At 41.9% G+C, this 20042-nt stretch overlaps 1 protein-coding gene across 4 annotated transcripts in view; it reads left to right on the top strand.

Annotated features, from left to right (window-relative positions):
* LOC145528373 (neuronal acetylcholine receptor subunit alpha-7) overlaps nt 1–20042 on the top strand; it is a 135073-nt gene that overhangs the window by 32759 nt on the left and 82272 nt on the right. For 2 of the 4 annotated variants that reach the window (XM_081546686.1, XM_081546687.1), the window contains exon 3: nt 17994–18038. In XM_081546686.1, coding sequence (XP_081402812.1) covers nt 17994–18038 — 45 coding nt within the window. Of the gene's footprint in view, nt 1–68; nt 313–17993; nt 18039–20042 lie in introns of those variants that run through there. The other 2 variants (XM_081546688.1, XM_081546689.1) reach the window with 2 other exon arrangements.

Genomic DNA, 20042 nt, shown 5'->3' on the forward strand with positions numbered 1-20042 from the left:
GGTTAAAATTCTTACTCTCTGTCATATGTTTTGTGACATCATTCCAATGAAGAGGAAGGGAGATGGGGGGGTGGGGGATGGTTGTTGTCTCTTTACTGCCAGGTGAGGATAGAAGTCCAGGCTCCCCACATGGTCTTCAGTGTGTGATTGGACATAGCTTATTAAATGAAAGTCACTGCTCCCAAACTGGCCTTCTCTGACCTAACCCTGGTGGGAGTGTTAGGGTGTCTTGTTATAGCCTGAAGACAGTACAAGTCTGGTGTTTGTGGACCTGATTAATCATGAGGCCATCTTTTTTTCCATGGTATTTGGGTAAAGTATCCATTATATAAAACTAAATTTTGCTAGGATGCTTGTTTTAAGCCCTCTTTTTCACTATCCTCTTCCACCTTCATCAAGAGGCTCTTTAATTCCTCTTCACTTTCTGCCATAAGGGTGGTGTCATCTGCATATCTGAGGTTATTGATATTTCTCTCACAATCTTGATTACAGCTTGAGATTCATCTAGCCTGGCATTTCGCATGATATACTCTGCATAGAAGTTAAATAATCAGGGTGAAAGTGTACAGCCTTGACATACTCCTTTCCCAATTTGGAACTAGTCAGTTGTTCCATATAAGGTTCTAAGTGTTGCTTTTTGACCTGCATACAGGTTTCTCAGGAGGCAGGTAATGTGTCCTGGTACGCCCATCTGTTTAAGAATTTTACATAGTTTTTATGATCCACACAGTCAAGGGCTTTAGCATTGTCAATGAAGCAGAAGTAGATGTTTTCCTTGAATTCTCTTGCTTTTTCTATGATCCAACAGATGTTGGCAATTTGATCTCTGGTTCCTCTGCCTTTTCTAAATCCATCTTGTACATCTGGAAGTTCTTGATTCACGTATCATTGAAACCTAGCTTGAAGGATTTTCAGCATTACTTTGTTAGCATGTGAAATGAGTGCAGTTGTGTGGCAGTTGAGCATTCTTTGGCATTGTCTTTCTTTGGGATTGGAATGAAAACTGACCTTTTCCAGTCCTATGGCCACTGCTATGTTTTCCAAATTTGTTGGCGTATTGAGTGCAGCATTTAACAGCATCATCTTTTAGGATTTGAAATAGCTCAGCTGGAATTACGTAACCTCTACTAGCTTTGTTTGTAGTGATGCTTCCTAAGGCTCACTTGACTTCACACTCCAGGATATCTGGCTCTAGGTGAGTGAACACTATTATGGTTATCCAGGTCATTAAGACCTTTTTTGTACAGTTCTGTGTATTCTTGCCACCTCTTCTTAATATCTTCTGCTTTTGTTAGGTCCATACTGTTGTTTTTGTCCTTTAGTGTACCCAACTTTGCGTGAAATGTTCCATTGGTATCTCTAATTTTCTTGAAGAGATCTCTTAATCTTTCCCATTCTATTATTTTCCTCAATTTCTTTGCATTGTTCACTTAAGAAGCCTTTCTTATCTCTCCTTGCTGTTCTTTAGAACTCTGCATTCAGATGGGTATATCTTTTCTTTTCTCCTTGTCTTTCACTTCTCTTCTTTTCTCAGCTATTTGTAAGGCCTCCTCAGACAACCATTTGTCTTTTTGAATTTCTTTTTCTTGGGGTTGGTTTTGATCACCATCTCCTGTACAGTGTATGAACCTCTCTATCCAAAGTTCTTTAGGCATTTCATAACCTAAGCCTCTGGAATAATGTATCTGTGGTACCAGACGAGGGCAAATGCATAACTTCTTTACACTGATCAGAGACTGGTGGTTTTTCTGGATGGTAATGAATATAAAAGTAAGTGCAGATAAGTTTTGATCTACAAGTGAGAATTATGATCATCGATACCTGATGTGAAGAGGTTGGGGATTGCAGGATAGAAATTCAGCTGTATCTGTTGTGCAGATAAAAACTCAGGCACCCCTTACATGAGCATTTTTTTTCCTGCCCCTGCTTTCCCAGAGTTTATAATGAAGTAAATTTCCCTGACATAATAAGGGTCTCACATTTAACCAAAGGTCATTTATGAAAGAAGAAATTACTTTGGAACTTTATCCAAGCTATTTAATCACCTGAGTTATGACAAAGTTCTGAAGTAATTCCCTTCCTGATTCTGTGAGAGGAAAATTTTTCTTGGTAATTGGTGTCATGTGCTTTATGGTCCGAGTCACTTCACTGTACTTCTCAGAGGAAGCAAAGAGGTCTGTGAATAGTCTGAGTTTGGGTTATTTAGCTTTTCATTTTTTCCTGTAAAATAGGAATCTGAATATGTTCTGAATTAGATGGGAAATGGACTTCGGGACTGGGGAAGGAAGAAGTGTCAAATTTTCCTTTCTGACTCTTCCGACTCTGTGGTGATTAGATAGAATGGATTGACAAATTATTTCTGGGCATCAGTCACTTACTAGTTTTCTACAAGTCTGTAAGAGAAGGAGTAGAGCTTGAAGATCCATAGGGGACTCATTATTTATAGATTTCACAAAAAAACAGAAAGGATTCTGTAAACCCATTTGGGAAGCACAGGCTTAATCAGGTTCTCCAAGACCTCTTAGAGCCCTTGTGATAACTGTGTGAACTAGGAATCTGAGAGAGAACATCATAATGCTTTTGAAATGGAGCATAACCCTATGGGCCTTCCCCCCATGTCCTCAGCCTTCCGTTTGTCTATGTAAAAACTTTAGCCAAAGAATTAGTTTGATCAGAGAAGTGAGAAAATGCAGAAGCAATGGAAAACTGTCCAACAGGACGAAACAATAATAGTCATCAAGCGATCTTGAGGACTTTTCGTTTCTCCTCAAGGATTATAGATAATATGCTGAGCCATGTCCTTTGAGCGGTTTTATAGATACTGAAACCCCCACCAGGTGAAAGAAGTTAATTATATGATGACCAGACTCTAGCCATGACATAAGCTGCCACAATTCCTAGAACTGGCCTCAAAGAAGTGGGAACAGACCAGTCCTGGAACTAAAGATTAGCTGTACTTAAAACAATCAAGATGACACCGATCAGACCACCTTATGACTAATTTCAAGATGACTGTCAGAGCTGATTGTGCTGTTTCTGTGTGTCTCCCCCGATCTCTGACTATGAAAGCTCTTGCCCACTGATTATCAATGAGGGGAGTTGGCCTGTGGACAGGAGTTCACTCCCCTAATGCCACCCCAGTTTCCAGCCTCCAAAATAAAGCAGAACTTTCCTCTTACCAGCTTTGCCCCATTATTGGCTTCTGAGCAGCGAATGGCTGGACCCCACTTTCAGTGACACTTTCATTTGGACAGTTCTCTTAGCCCACAGGTTTCCAAGATGACCCTGGCCAGGTTTCACAAGGGCAGGGGTTTAAATGCAGTTTTCTCTGCCACTGTGTTCCTAGGTTTGGCGTTAACACTGCCTGGGTAGCATGAGAACAACCACAAATGGCCATGGGCAGAGCTCCTTCCATGGGTCGTGGTCGGATGTGTGGAAGATGAATATTGGCCAATAACCCTCGTGCTTCTGCCTCTCCCTCATCTATCTGCATTGCAGAGAGTAGACTGTTAATAAAAGGGATTCTCTGGAGTGGGTATTAGATCCCAGAATTAGCTTAGAGAGAAAGATACTCTGGGTCAGCTGCTATGAGACAATCCTCAGGCTGCTTGCATTCAGCACCACTGACCCCTGACCCTCCGAAGGAGCCCAGGGGCACTGACTTATCTTCCCGCAGGAATCCCACCATCCTGCCTCTTCTTTACTATTAGTATATCTTTGATTGCTTTAAATGCCTGTCTTTTTCTTTTCTTTGTGTTCTTGTTGAAGTATTTGAAGAGGAAATGTCCCATTGTGTTCTTCACGTCCTTCTTGGTTAAGGTGTGCTGGGTAATTGGAAGCCAGAATATTTGAAAATGGTTTCCAGTGACTCTTGACTTTTTTTTTCCCTAAGTTGAAGTCCTTAATGCCCTGATATCACTGCTATGAAGATCATTCCTTTCTCTCTCATTCTTGTAGTGTAGCAACATGTTCCTATAGATGATTCCTATGAATCTTCTATGTTTAAATGACTTTAAGAGTTTCTGGAAACTTAGACATTTTTATATTTTTCAGATAATTTATAAAAATCTCAATGTTAATTCTGGGAAAGACCCCTATTTAGACTGTCTGTACCCCAGTTGGTTTAGAAAACATTAAAGTGAATGACATTAAGATGGATCATTAGAAGTCTCTACTGATCACAAATCTTTAACTTTCATTATCTATGAAGTTTGCACCATGGTCTATCAATTTTAAAGTGTGCATTTTTTCATATTTTAACTTTTTAAAAAATGGATGTCTTACAATTGAATGGCATCTTATATTTGATGCAGTATGAAACTAAAATAAAACTTTAGTTGGAGGATAAACAATAAAATTGTTTTTCTCTATAAACTCAACAGTCAGAAATAATCTATAAAAAATTTGTATTTATCTTTAAGTATTTTCAGAGTTTCGACTACAATCAGTCAAATTTTTGCATCACTTTCTTTTCTTCTGAATCTGGTTTATTCTTCTGCCAAGAATACACCTGATAGTAAAACCATAGATGAGGTGGTATCAGTAATACACTAATTTTTTAATCTGACTCCAACTCTGTCAGGGAGGTTCTTAACCTTTGTAATATGTTTACATCAGTTTCTCACGTTTTTGCATTCCATCTTGGAACCTCTGACTTCCTAAATGATTTACTTTCAAATTTGTGTACATTAAGGTTTATTCTTTGTGTTGTAAAGTTATATGGGTTTTCACAAATGCTTTATGTCTTATGTTCACTATTGCAGTATCATACAAAATTGTTTCCCTGCTCTAAAAATCCCTTGTGCTCCATCTATTCATCCGTATAACTCACACACACACAACTGATGATCTATTTACCAGCCCTAGTTTTGCCTTTTAAAGAACGTGTTATAATTCTAATCATAGAGTATGTAGCCTTTTCAGCCTGGCTTCCTTCACTTAGCAATAGATAGTTCAGATTTATCTGTATCTTTCATGGGTTGATAGCTCATTTAATTTTATCCCTGAATAATAATTCACTGTATGAAGGTACCACAGTTTATCTGTTCGCCTACTTTAGGGCTTCTTGGTTGCTTCCAAGTTTTGACATTTATGAATAAAGCTGCCATAAACATTCACATGAAGGTTTTTGTGTGGATATCAGTTTTGAAATCATTGGGTAAATACCTAGGAGTGCAGTTGTTGGATAGTCTGGTGACACCAGGTTCAGTTTTGTAATAAACTACCAAACTGTCTTCCAGATTGGCTGTGCTGTCTACATTTCCACCAGCAGTAAATCAGAGTTCTTGCTGCTCCACACCCTCCTAGCAATTGGTATTCTCAGTTTTTTAGATTTTAGTCATTCTGATAGACATGTGGTAGTATCTCACCACTTTTTGTTGTTGTTTTTATTTGAAGTTTTTATCTTATGTTGAAGTATAGTTGATTAACAATGTTGTGCTTCAGGAGTATGTCAAAGTGATTCAGTTATACATGTACATATATCTATTCTTTTTCAAATTCTTTTCCCATTTAGTTTATTAATTTATAATTCCTTAATGGCATGTTGAGAATCTTTTTGTATGCTTGTTAGCCATCTGTATATCCTCTTTGTTTAAGTGTCTGTTCACATCTTTTGCCTACTTTTTAGTAAGGTTGTTTGTTTTCTTATTGTTGACTTTTTCGCCTATATTTCAGATTCAAGCGTTTTATCAGAGATGTATTTTGCCAAACTGTCTCCCAGTCTGTAGTTTGTCTTTTCATTCTGGTAAGTGTCTTTCACAGAGCAAGTTTAATAAAATCCAACCTAGAGCTTTATTTTTTATATGGATCATCATCCCTTTGCAGTTGTATTCAAAAGCTTTATCACTAAATGTGAGATCGTGCATGCATGCCACGTCGCTTCAGTCATTTCCCACTCTGTGCAGCCCTATGGACTGCAGCACGCCAAGCTTCTCTGCCCATGGGATTCTCCAGGAAAGAACACTTGAGTGGGTTGCCATGCCCTCCTCCAGGGGATCTTCCTGACCGAGGGATCGAACCCACATCTCTTGCATTGGCATTCTTAACCACTGGACCACCAGGGAAGTCTCTCAGTTTCAGAAGTTTCTGTGCCATATTTTCAAGCCTGTTAATTATTTCCTTGGCTCTGTCCAATGTTCTCATGAGCCCATCGAAGATTTTCTTTCCTTCTTTAGTTTAAAAATATTTACATTGAATAGAATTTTGTACTTTTTTGACAATATATATTCAAATTTCATATAGGCATTCTTTATTTTTGTTACTTTTTAAAAATTCCTAGTATTTCCTTTAGATTCTTCCTTAGAATTTCCATATTCTTGCTGACATTACCCATCTGTTTTTGCTTGTTGTTTATTTCTCCTTTAGAGCTATTTAGCACAGTGATCATGTTATTTTAAATTTCATGTCTGATAATTTTAACATCTGTGTCATATCAGAGTCTTTTTCTGATTCTTGCTTTGTTTCTTCAGACTGTTTTTTTTCTTTCAGTTGCCTTGTAGCTATTCTGTCACAAACCAGAAGAGTCCTATAAAGTAATAGAAATTGAAATAAATATACCTATCATGTGAGACTTTATGTTAGTTTTACTAGTAGTTGGGCTGTAATGTTTGCTGTAGCTTTTGGTGCCAGAGGCTTCAGATTCTTCTATTGTTTATTTTTGTCTCCTCTCTTGACTTTGATCTTTGCTCAGTACACCTACTCAGAGGCAGTCTGCAGCTCTTTTAGGGGGAACTCACTGTCCTCCTTCTGGAGTGTTAGTGTGGTGGAAAGATGTGGGAGAGGGGAGGTGTTCTGTAGGTTCTGTGGTGTTAGGATTAAATCCCAATCTTTCAGTGGGCCTGTGCTCGTGGGCCTGTGCTCCTGCTCTGTGGCCTTCGCAAATGTTTCTGTCTTATTATAGCTGGTGGGGTCTACCTACCACCCCCCACCCTGCCCCAGTGAAACAGAAAGGCTACAGAGTGCTGGTGCGGGAGGAATGGTGGGGATCAAGTGCTGGAAAGCTTGAAGAGTGGCCTTTGCTATGGTGAAGGCTCTAGGTGGCCTATTTTCCAAGAGTTACTCTTCCTTCCCCACGCCAGAGTAAGGGGATCTTTCTTGGATATTTACCCTGAGAACTTAATGGGGATCCTGAGAGATAAAGTTCATGAAAGTGTAGGTGTCCACATGATTGTGGGGCCCTGGAGTTTCTTATTCTCTCTCAAGTTCAGCAGACTCATGACCATGTGGGCATTGCTGCAAGTTTATGGCTCTAATGGCATCTGCCCCAACTAAGCACATCTTGGCTGTGACTCTCTGAATTAGCCTGTTTCCAGATTTCTGTGTGGCACTTTACCCTGCAGTATCAATCTCTCATGGGTCCAGCTAAGGTCATTGATTTTCAGTATGTTCAGTGTTGTTTGTTGTTGTTGTTATATGAAAGTGAAAGTGTTAGTTGCTTAGTCGTGTCTGACTCTTTGTGACTGCATGGACTATAGCCCACCAGGCTCCTTGGTGCATAGAATTCTCCAGGCAAGAATACTGGAGTGGGTTGCCATTTCCTTCTCCAGGGCATCTTTCCAACCCAGGGATCAAACCCAGATCTCCTGCACTGCAGGCATATTCTTACCGTCTGAGCTACCAGGGAAGCTGTAAGTGTGGCAGTGATTAATTCTAAGCTTTTTACATATAGGAGCTGAAAAAAATGATTAAACCTTGATTAGTTTTTGAGTCATACTTATCTTCTTGAAGAACTTGTCAAAATTTCTTAAACTGAGAGTTAGTGCAACAATTTTGGTAATTTCTCAGTCATTATCTCTTTAAATTTTCTCGTTCTAAAGATTTTTTAGATGTGTATTAGATATTTTCATTTTATCCTTCATGTCTTTTAAGCATTCATATCATCCTGTATTTTAGGCCATCTGTTCAGGTCTGTTTTCATTTTACTAATTATTGTTTCAGTTCTTTTTAGTCTGTAACTTATCCTTTGTTCATTTCAGTGACTACATTTTTCACTTTGCAAAACTTATGCTTTTGTTTTGTCTTGTTTTATCCCAGAGTATCTTATTCATCTGTTGCAGTTTTGATATCTTTATATGTTTAATCATTTTTAAACGTGTATTCAGTATTTTCCTTCTAATATTTCTCTAGTCTGAATTTTGGGGGATTTGCTCCTGCTGACTTGGTTTTCTGTCTGTTGGTTATGGGAGATTTTTCACTTACATATTTTATATTTTGCATCAGGAGGACATAATCATGGTTGGGTTGTGGTTTCTAAACAATTTTTTTTTTGCCTTTTTTGTTTGTTTGCTTAGTTATTTATTCTCTCTGCTTTTGTCTGGATCTCACGTTTCACTGCTACGGAACAGCTTTTATGCTACTTTCTTAGTCTGCAGAGTCCCCAGGCATTGTGGATTGTTTATATTTGAATTCTCCATCTGAAAAAAGACCTACACTTTCTGAGGAATTGTAAAAAGTGAAAGTTGCTCAGTCATGTCCGACTCTTTGCACCTCCGTAGAATAGTCCATGGGATTCTCCAGGCCAGAATACTGGAGTGGGTATCCGTTCCCTTCTCCAGGGTATCTTCCCAACCCAGGGGTCAAACCCAGGTCTCCCACATTGCAGTCAGATTCTTTACCAGCTGAGCCACCAGGGAAGCCCAAGAATATTGGAGTGGGTAGCTTATTCCTTCTCCACAGGGTCTTCCCAACTGAGGAATCAAATCAAGGTCTCCTGCATTGCAGATGGATTCTTTACCAGCTGAGCTCCCAGGGAAGCTCTAAGTGCTGCCTTTTCCTCTCCACTGTCAGCCCAGACTGAGACGGACTTGACTGTGTTTCCTTCTGGCATGGGCTCTTCAAGATCCTTGTGGGAGTTTAGCATTCAATCCCTCAGATGCTTTGTTCAAGCTCTCTGAATATAACTGGCCGCCACTGTCCCTACACCTGTTTATGCATTAACAGTGTCATTTTCAGTTCCCTCTTGGATTTTTTGTTTTTGACTATTTCTCTCCTTTTTTTGTTTCCATTTGCACTTAAAAAGATATTTCTGTAATTTCCTCCAGCATCTCTAGGTGTTTGGTAGCAGGAGAGTGTTCAGGTCATGGATTCAGCTGTTTTGCTAGAACCAGAATTACGTCTCCTGTGTATGATCCCAGGACACTTTCTGCTTCCCACATGCGCATTCTCCATTTCAGCTCAAGTTGTGTCTTCCTTCTGGCACCTCTCTGTCCTCTTTCCCAATTGACTTAATCTCTTTGTGTTTTTCCTCTGCACACACTGTGGTTATCTCATGCCTTGCCTTCATGCCATTAACTCAGTTTTCAGCTGGGTCTGTTTTGTTCCTTCCTAGTTCTAATTTATTAGCCATGTAACTGTGTTGTTTTGGCTCTCAGTTTATTTGTTTAGCTCCTCAGTCTCCCTTTTATTTCATTCAGGTATCTTATAGTCTCGTCTTTGAAATCATGTTTAATTTGATCCAAGCTTTTATTGAGTTATATAGTAGAAAGAACTCAAAGGAAGCATGTTTGTCTTAATTGGGCTTTTTTCCAGATTATATTTTGTATTTTTTGTGTTTTTCTGTTTGCCTTTTCTTTCTTGCATTTGCTATTTTAAATTATTTGTGTATTCATTGATTCATTCACTTCCAAACTGTATTTGTGAATCTGTCATTCCAATTTTTTTTTATCTTGCCCATGCCTTATGAGGGTATATCTACTCATAATTTTTAATTTTCTGTAGTATAATGGTAGAAACTTTTTTCTGTATTATTCTTTCCTTTTATGTGATCTTTATTTTTTCTTAATTTATTAAGCCAATTAATCTACACTGCTTGTAGAAATATTATATATGTCAAATAATAACAACAATAAAAAGAAAACATTACTGCTTTCACTTCTGGCTCCTGCCTTCTTTTATGTAGATCATCTTCTTTCCTTCCCCTCCTACAAGTTCCACACAAGGATTCTAGTGACCAGACTCTGCCTCTCTCCCACTCTCTCTTCTGGATCCATAATCCCTCAGCCCCTCTACCCCTTCCCCCCACTTTCCAGCTCTTCCCACTCAAGATGGAGCTTCTTTTCTGGTCCTGCTCTCCTTCTCCATGTCTTAAGGCTTCATTCCTCTAGATTTGAGTCCTTTGGGGGAGACTGGGAGGCTGTTCCTCTAACGATAATGGAAAGAATGCCTTTCAGTCCTAGTTAAAAGTGTACCCCTGAACCCCTCATTCCTCCCTGGGGAGGCTGGGGCAGGCCTTTCACACTGTACCCCCAAAATACAGACCTTGGGCAACCTGCAAATGAGCACTGAGATGGGGCCAGGCCCCTGCGTCCAAGATCCAGGATGTATTAAGAACATCAATCCTGCACCAGTGACTTTCAAACTTCTGAGCTTCAGGACCCCTCTACTCTTATAAAAGTTATTGCAAATTCTCTCCCTTCCCATTTCTTTTTTTCTTTTTCACATGTGTTACATCTATCTGTATTTATTACCATGTTTGAAATAAAAACTAAGAAAACATTTTCAAGTCCATGAATCAATTTAAAATTATTATAAACCTATACCTTGTAATCATAACTAATATTTTAAGAAAAATAACTATATTCTCAAGCAAAACACATTTAGTGAGAAGGGTGGCATTGTTTCATACTTTTTGCAAATCTCCTGAAGGCTCAGCTTTACCTAAGACTGGATTTTCTGATCTGCTTCTGCAGTCAGTCTGCTGCATTGTATGTCACGTGGCTCTGCAGAGCTCTACCAACTGCTCGTGAGGAAATGAGGGTGAAACAGGCTAATAACTTCTAATGGTTGTGAAAAACTGTGGCTTCACTAATCCTCTTGAAAGCATCTCAGAAACTCAGAGGTTCCCAGTCTATACTTTGAGAACTTCTGTGATGTACAGAAATCAAAGGGAACCATTTACTGTAACCGTCACCAAAGTGTTTCTTGTTAGGAAGAACACTGGGTGCAGAGTTGCCGGATGGCTGGAACACAGGTGTTGAGCTAAACAGTTAAGGGACTGGGTCTCAGCTGCTGCATGAGCTGTGAGACCTAGGGCCATGGGCTTGTTTGGTTTCACATTGGTATCTTTATATATCCCTCCCTCTTGATGATAAAGGTGATACAGGCTCACTGTAAAACACTCAAACAGAACAGTGATGTATTCAGTTAAATTTGGGAACTCTTCCTCTAGTTCCCATTATTAGATGAGAATAATAATAGCACTGACTTTGTCAATTCCCAAGACTGTAATGAGTTTGAAAAAAAAATGTGTGTGTGTGTGTATGTGACATTCAGAAGACTGTTGACTCTTGAGTTTAGCTATGTTCTTTTCAGATGACATTTACTGGTATCCTCTGTGATGAAAATCACGGGCTTGTTCATCTTTTGCCCTTTCTTTCTGTTGGACAGAATTTTCTGATTGTGTGCCTTTTTCTTACTGATATGTAGGCTTTTATTTCTTATTGTGGATATGAATCTTTTCTCAACCTAATATCTTGCTGACTCAGGGAAAATCACAGCCTCTCAATTTATTTTTCTCTTAAAAACAGGACAAAAACATGGCTGGTGTAAAGATTAAATTAGATAAGAGCAGTAACCCTTTTTATAAACTACAGAGGACTACAAAAATAAGGATTTATGTTATCCAGCAACTTTCTCTGCAAACAAGAATTGAGACACAGATCTATTATTACCTGTTTTTTTCCTCAGCATCTACACAAAAGCAAAGAGAAAGTGTTGGAAGCTCTGCAAAATAAAGTTGAATAATGTCACCCTATAACTTCCTGAAGAATAATTGCTGTAGGAGGATTGGATGGCACACGACACATCATCAGAGTGGTCGTGCTCTAAAGCAGCCATGTGATTATTCCAAGAGATTGATTTTTAAAAAGCATAAAAGCAAACACTTTATGCTTTTTAAAAATCATACCTCCCTTTATTGAGGTATGATTGACATACCAAAAGCTGTACATACTTAATGCATACAATTTGATGTGTTTGCAGATAAGCATACACCCGTGAAACTCTCACCACAATCTATGACATAAACATAGCCATCACCTCCCGAAGTTTCCTCCTACTGTCTTTTTAAATTTATTGTTATAATTATTATTTCTATGATAAGAATACCTAGCATAAGGTCTACCCTCTTAGCAAATGTTTAAGACTACCTTACAGCATTATTAGTTATAGATTCTGTGCCTCACTGGGGGTCTCTATGGCTTGTTCATCTTATAGACTGAAACTTTGCACCCTTGGACAGAGACCTCCCATTCCCTTTCCCCCAAGTCTATTCTCTGGCAGCCACCATTCTGTTCCATGCTTCTATGGGTTAGATTATTTTAGATTTCTTATACAAGTGGAATCATGCAGTCTGTCTTTTTGTGGTTTCTTTCATTTAACATCATGCCTTCCAGGTTCATCACAGTGTTGGAAAGAGCAGGGTTTCCTTCTTTTTAGAGACTACATACTATTCTGAAGTGCTCAGACTGAAAAGCAAAGGAGAGATTGGTTTGGGGAGTGCTTTGTGTACTGATTTTTGTGGTTCCAAGGCAGGCAGGGGTCCTGTGTTGTCCTGTGAGATCCCAGGGTCAGGAAGGAGCATGGGTCTTGTGGGGGAGCTGTGTGTGTGAGAGAGAGAGTGAGAGCCACCACATGGGGATGCACTGGAGTTGAGTCACATGTCACAGCCTATGTGACACTGCTCTCATCCCTCCCACACTGGGAGGTTGTGGGGGCAGCTGCTGTCTCCCCATTTCCCAGGAGTGAACACCGAAATCGTGAACAGTGAATGCTTAATGAGAGGAGCTGATTGGAGCCCAGGAGGTTTCCCAGCAGCCAGTGTGGGCTCTGCCCTCTGTGTAAGCTAGCCTGGTCGAGTCAGGGCCATGATGGACAGACAGTTGCTGAGGGTCCGGAGTCCCTGGAGCCCATCCCCGGATCCTGTGCTGTTTGCTCCCAGAAAGTTGTTGTTGTTCTTCAGTCACTCAGTCTGTCCGACTCTTTGCAGTCTCATAGACTGCAGCACGTCCTTCACCATCTCCCTGAATTTGCTCAAACTCATGTCCATTGAGTCGGTGATGCCAGCCAACCATCTCATCCTCTGTTTGATCTCCTTGCAGTCCAAGAGACTCTCAAGAATCTTCTCCAACACCACAGTTTGAAGGCATCAATTCTTTGGCGCTCAGCCTTCTTTATGGTCCAACTCCCACATCCATACATGACTACTGAAAAAACCATAGCTTTGACTAGATGGACCTTTGTTGGCAAAGTAATGTCTCTGCTTTTTAATTTGCTGTCTAGGTTGGTCAGACTTTATTTTGGGGGGCTCCAAAATCACTGCAGATGAGGACTACAGCCATGAAAATTAAAAGATGCTTGCTCCTTGGAAGAAAAGTTATGACTAACCTAGACAGCATATTAAAAAGCAGAGACATTACTTTGCCAACAAAGGTCCATCTAGTCAAAGCTTTGGTTTTTCCAGTAGTCATGTATGGATGTGAGAGTTGGACTATAAAGAAAGCTGAGCGCCAGAGAATTGATGCTTTTCAACTGTGGTGTTGGAGATACTCTTGAGAGTCCTGTGGACAGCAAGGAGATCAAACCAGTCCATCCTGAAGGAATCGGTCCTGAATATTCATTGGAAGGACAGATGCTGAAGCTGAAGCTCCAATACTTTGGCCACCTGATGCGAAGAACTCATTCACTGGAAAAGACCCTGATGCTGGGAAAGATTGAAGGCAGGAGAAGAAGGGGACGACAGAGTATGAGATGGTTGGACGGCATCACCGACTCGATGGACATGAGTTTGAGTAAGCTCTGGGAGTTGGTGATGGACTGGGAAGGCTGGCGTGCTGCAGTCCATGGGGTCGCAAAGAGTTGGACACGACTGAGCAACTGAACTGAGACTGGTCATAGCTTTTCTGCCAAGGAGCAAGCATCTTTTAATTTCATGGCTGCAGTCACCATCCACAGTGATTCTGAAGCCCAAGGAAAAAAGTCTGTCACTGTTTCCATTGTTTCCCCATCTATTTGCCATGAAGTGATGGGCTGGATGCCATGATCTTCATTTTTCAAATGTTGAGTTTTAAGCCTGCTTTTTCACTCTCCTCTTTCACCTTCATCAAGAAGCTCTTTAGTTTCTCTTTGTTTTCTGCCATAAGGTGGTGTCATATGCATATCTGAGGTTATTGATATTTTTCCTGGCAATGTTGATTCCAGCTTGAGCTTCATCCAGGCCAGCATTTCACATGATGTACTCTACATCTAAGTTAAACAAAGAGGGTGACAATATACAGCTCCAGAGGGTTGTACCTGCCTGTTTTTCAAATCCCCTGGGCCTGGGTCTGGGGTCAGGGTTTGGAAACCCCCTCCTCCCCTCTCCCCCCACCAAAGTCCCAATGTTGGACCCCTGTGATTCCAGCCTGTGTGGGACATGACCACTGAGTTCAGCTTCATTTGCCGATTCCTGATCTCATACAAGTGCGAGGGCAGCATGGGAGGCTGGTAGCTGCGGTGTCAGTGGTGGAGGATGAGGTAAGAGAGGAGAAGCTTCCCTCCCAACTCCATAGGGAGTCAGGGCTGTGGGTGGTGAGGACAAGGCTGGGAAGGTGTGACGGGGCACTGGGTAGGAGGGGACCTTGCCGTGCAGACCTTGCAGGTCCTGGTTACCTGGCTGTGCCTTCAGGGGCCAGCCCAGGGTGGACTGGGAGGGTGGCCATCTTATGTACTCACAACTTGAAAACTGGTGGCTAGGTCTCTATCTTTTTTATGTAACATAGATTTATTGTACTGAAATGATGTTCAGATAACTCGTTATCCTCGTGGGAAGAAACAGAAAGTAGCCTCTTCTGATGCAGCTGGACCACTGGCATGCAGGTTCTTCCTCGGGTTGAATTGCACTCTGTCTCCTTGGTGCCTGTAGTCCGAGGCCACAGGTCTGCCCAGGCTGCAGCTTCCTTCTTGGAGCCCCTGGGCTTGCAAAAGGGGAAGGAGGAGGGTGTGCGGCAGGAAAGGCCCCCAGGAGTTGAGGGGGAGCAAGGTCTTGGAAGGTGGAAGGTGCATACGGTGGGTGTGAGGGGTCGTGGCTTTGGTGTTGTGGAGTCATAGGGAGTAAAGGTCATGTCTCATTCTTGACACCCCATCTTCATCCCTCTGGTGATGTTTATCTCCCTGTCATCCTTTCTGAAGGTCCCCTCTTCCTGTCCTCCATGACTTGTCACCGTATGTAATTACAGGTGTGTCATTGTCAAATTATATTATCCCACCTTCCACCCACATTTTATATTCTGTGAATTCAGGGACCATGTCTGTTCAATTCACCGTGGTGCGTGTCAGGCTGGCATAATGCCCGAAACAGGAAGTGCTTCACAATTATTTTGTTGCATGGGTGAATAAATGAACACTTGGTTGGACTATGGCTTGTAGAAGGGGCTGTGTGCTGCCCTAAGGACCTGAGACTGGATTCTTTTAGCAGTGCAGATAGAGGAGGGCAGAGAGCTAGTCTGGAACTGAGCAGAGGTCAGACTGTGAGGGTCCTTTCTTCCATCAGCTTGGCTGCTGTAACCAACGTACCACTCAGTGGCTTAATGACACACGTTTATTTCTCACAATTCTGGAGCTGAGGAATCCAAGATCAAGGCACCTATAGCTCTGATATCTGGTGCGAGCCTACTTCCTGGTTCATAGATGGCTGTCTCCTTGCTGGGTCTTCACATGGCAGAAGGGGTGAGGGAGCTCTTTGAGGTCCCTTTAATAAGGACAATATTCTTGGTTCTCAGGGTGAACCCACCCCCATGACCTAAACGCATTCCAAAGACCCTGCCTCCTAATACCATCCCAGTGGGGGGTAGGTTTCAACATAGGAGATTTGGGGGTGACACAAGCATTCAGTCTTTGGAGGGGAAAGGACATGCTTCACATGGGGGTGGGAAGGAGATGCCACTGTGCCTTGTCACCATGCAGACTGATAGAGCTGAGACTCAGCCACTGGGTGGCCTGGGATGGGAGGTGGGGGCCCACCTTGGGAACGTAGACAGGAGCCTCTCTGCTGGTCCTGAAGGCTTTTCCTGGGTCTCTGTGAAGCACCCCCCCGCCACCTGCATCACTGCTCCCTCCATTGGAGGCTGGCTGCTGCTCTGCATTGATTACAGTTTGAAATGCTTGCTCAGTCCCATGCCACCGCACATCACAGAAATCCCGTTTCCCTCTAATGAGGTTTCAGCTGGCGTGTTGGAAAGAAGAAAAGCTTTTAATTAGATTGGTCGTAATTGAGCTCCCAAACCACAGAAGCCTTTCTCTCAGAAGATAAAGACACAGATGCAATTAAGAGAAAGAAGCCACCTGAATGGAACACTGGCTAATTTTAAGTCCATTAAAAACAACAATTCCTTAATAAGTCGAGGCAAGGGACATATGTCCTAAAAGAGTTTATCAGTGCTTTCAAATAGCACTGAGATCAGACTGGAACTAGAGCCCTCGTGCGGTGCAGATGCATGGCTTCGTCAGAGACTGTTCACTCTGCGCAGAGGGAGGTTAGCTTCACAGATTTTTCTACCAAAACCCCTGGCAGGTGTTATTTTGCAAAAGGGGGATGTATTTTTCTTGTGACCAGACTGGCAACTTCTTCTGGACACAGCCCCTGGCCTGAGGTCCCCGGGACTTGGTCCCCTGTCTTTCTCCAGGCAGCCTGATCCCCTCTACGAGATTTACCTTCCTGCCCCAACTGTCATCTCTCAGAGGTGCCCAGGGCAAGCTGCTGGGGCAGGGACATTGATGTGTCCAAGAATTTCTGCCAGCTCCTTACATGTTCAACACATTTGTATTTTAATGAGAAGCAGCATTCATTTCTCACTTGCATCCCTGCCCTGTGACCACGCCCCAGCAGATGGTGTTCTTTCTGCTGCTGGGTCTGTTTACGTGAATGCTACCAGGGAACCAGGCCAAGTAGTTGCTGTTGAAGGAGCTCATGGTCTCAGCCTCTGGGCATCTCAGCATTAATAAGCACTTTCTCCTGGAGGAGTTGAAATTGCTAGTTTGTGAAGTCTTTTTCGGTGGGAATTGAACACAAAATACTAAACAACAGCATTCTTGGTAGAACTACTGCAGGCAACTTGCTCATTTTTCTCTGTGCCCACCCTGGCTTTTGCTAGCCACTGTTGGGCCTTGCCAGCCATGATAAAAAAAAAAAAAAAGAAAAGAAAAAGCTTGTTGTATCCTAGTTGGAAAGGCCTGAAGTTGGCTAGCATCTTCTTTGGGTGCCCAGTGTGAGGGCAAAGCCACCGTTGATATGCTGCCTCATGCTCCCTGGACAGAATACAGACTTGGCACCCTTCTGGAGCCCACACTCAGGTCGGAAATGTGCAAAGAGGGCTCTTGACCCAGATCCAGGTGTGAATGTTTCCTTCAGAAAGTCAGCTCACCTTTCTGACCCTTAGTTTGCTCACTTGGACAGGATTTACCTTGCTTGTGTGTATTAAGGGCCTGGTGTGATGAAGGATGGAAGAAAAGGTAGGCAGACCCAGGGAGAAATGGGGCCCACACAGCATTGTTAGCCCAGGGGCAGCAGCTGTCACGGGAGGCCTCCCTTTCCCGGGGGAGGGAAGCCTAAAATATTTCAATTTGCTTAAGACTCTATCCATTCTTGTAATGAACTTGACTTTAAACGATTGGAATTTGCACCCAGTCTCATTTTTTTAAGTATACAAGTGATTTTTAAAAGTGTAAGTAAAAATAAGTTAAACCGTTAGCAGGTATCATCTCTGGATGGTGGGGTTGCAGTGTTTTAATTTCCTTCTCTACTTTTCTATCTTGTGTAAGAGCTCTGTAATGAATGTGTAAATAGAAAAGCTTCACTCCAGGGAAATGCTGGAGTATATTTGGAAGTGCTTGGTGAATTCTAATTTCCACACACACCAACCATCCCAACCATCAGACTGGTGCATGAATAATGGTATCGTTTCCTCTTAGGTAAACTGTATAAACCATATCTTTGACTCTTTTTATTTTTTCCTTTAAAGGATGAGAAGAACCAAGTGTTGACCACCAACATTTGGCTGCAAATGGTAAGTTGCAACAGTGGCGGTCCTCGCCCATGGGGCTTCCTGCTCTTGCATCTGAGATGCCTGAGCTGGAATTGCAGGCAAGGTCCCTGAGAGTATCCAGGACTGTCCTGCCTGCCTCCACGTTTGCCAACAGCGAAGGAGACCACCCTACCTTTGCATGTCCTGCACTACACCCTGCAAGGCTCAGTGCATGCTCCTGCTTCACAACAGGGTGTCTTAGGGACGTTTCAAAAGCAGAAACATCCATATAAGTCATCAGTTGCAGGTCTGCATGTGAATGTCCACAGCCTGCCCCATAACTGATCCCCAGAGCTCCAGAGTGCCTGCCCAGCTCCCCCTGCCTCTAGCCGTGCCTGTCTTAATATGACAGAGCAATGCCCAAGCCAGAAGCCTTCACACTTCCTGCTCTAGTGATCTCTGCAAGAATTTCGAGATGCTGTATTTTTTCATTCATGGATTTTTTTTTTTTTTACCTTGCCATCTAAAGTTCTAACCTAGATTAGTTAACTACAAAATATGTCACTTCCATCCAATTGTAAATATAAACATTTTAAAATAAAACTGTCAACCTCTATTTTAAATTGAATCTATTTAAATTCCATATAATTTGACATGCCTATCATTAATCAAAAAACATATACTAACATGCCCTTCTTTACCTAGTGGATATTTTACATAGTCCATTTTTCTCTCTGCACTTACCTTTCTTTTCCACACAGAATTTTATCCTTGAAAGTCTTTTTATTAATGATTCTGACTTGGTTCTCTCCAATGTAAATATTTACATAAAAATCATTCCTTCAGAAAAGTGTTAAGAATTTTTCTTCTGGATTGATTTAGGATTATAGTGATTATTGGTACATAATTCATCAAAATGAAACTAATTATAAATTTTAATAATTATTAAACATAAAAAATTGGAAATCTACCTATGTACCAAAGATGGGGCTTTGTTTTAAATTCATTAATACATTCATAGATGACTAGTTTTTATTGTTAAAATTGAGACATAGATACAGATTTCACCGTCAATTCTATAACTTTTAAAAATAGATATAGTAACATGTACAGTTCAGAATGAAGGGCAGTTTGTGATAGCAGCATTACTTATTTCCTTGAACTTCTTACAGATTACATGCCAAAAATAATAGAGTTTGAGGGTCTTCCCTGCAGGATTGAAAGCAATTTGCCTCAGTGCGTGGATCCCACGTGCACATCTGTGCCCTCCAACTCCAGCTTCCCTCCTTTTGCCAAGGGCACAAGGTCTGTTCTCCCATGGAAGCCAGCCCTTCCTCAGTGGATGTGATCCTGTCTCCTGGCAACTGCGGAGAGCAGGGCTTTCACAACTGCCCCTGTTGCCTCAAACATCATAATAGTGTCTGTGTCACTCTCAGTATACAAATATCCTGCCCTCTGGGGCTTCCCAGGTGGCGCTAATGGTAAAGAACCTGCCCTTCAGTGCAAGAGACAAAAAAGACTTGGGTTTGATCCCTGAGTCAGGAAGATCCCCTGGAGGAGGTCATGGCAACCCACTCCAGTATTCTTGCCTGGAGAGTCTCATGGACCGAGGAGCCTGTCCATAGCGTCACACAGAGTCGGACACAACTGAAGTGACTTAGCATGCACACATACTACCCTCTGTCCCCATGAACCCGCCTAGTGACTCCCTGGTTTTCTGTCGCCTTTACAACAACATTCCCCTGAGCAGTGCCCTCCCACCCCCACTGTCCTCAATCTCTCCCTTTGCATTCTCACTTAAACTCACCTTCATCTGGCAGTGTGTGCAGGCGTGCTCAATCATGTCTGACTCTTTGCAACCTCATGGACTGTAGCCCACCAGGCTCCTCTGTCCATGGAATTTTCCAGGTAAAAATACTGGAGTGGGTTGCCATTTCCTTCTTCAGGCTGTGTATGAGCAAATCACTAACCCCCACCCAGGTTACTACATATTATGAGTAATATTTTTCCCCAATTTTTTTATGAGAATTTTCAACTATACCAAGA

Source organism: Giraffa tippelskirchi, chromosome 12, assembly GCF_054371585.1.
Source record: "Giraffa tippelskirchi isolate mGirTip1 chromosome 12, T2T-mGirTip1v1.2.pri, whole genome shotgun sequence".
Taxonomy (NCBI): domain Eukaryota; kingdom Metazoa; phylum Chordata; class Mammalia; order Artiodactyla; family Giraffidae; genus Giraffa; species Giraffa tippelskirchi.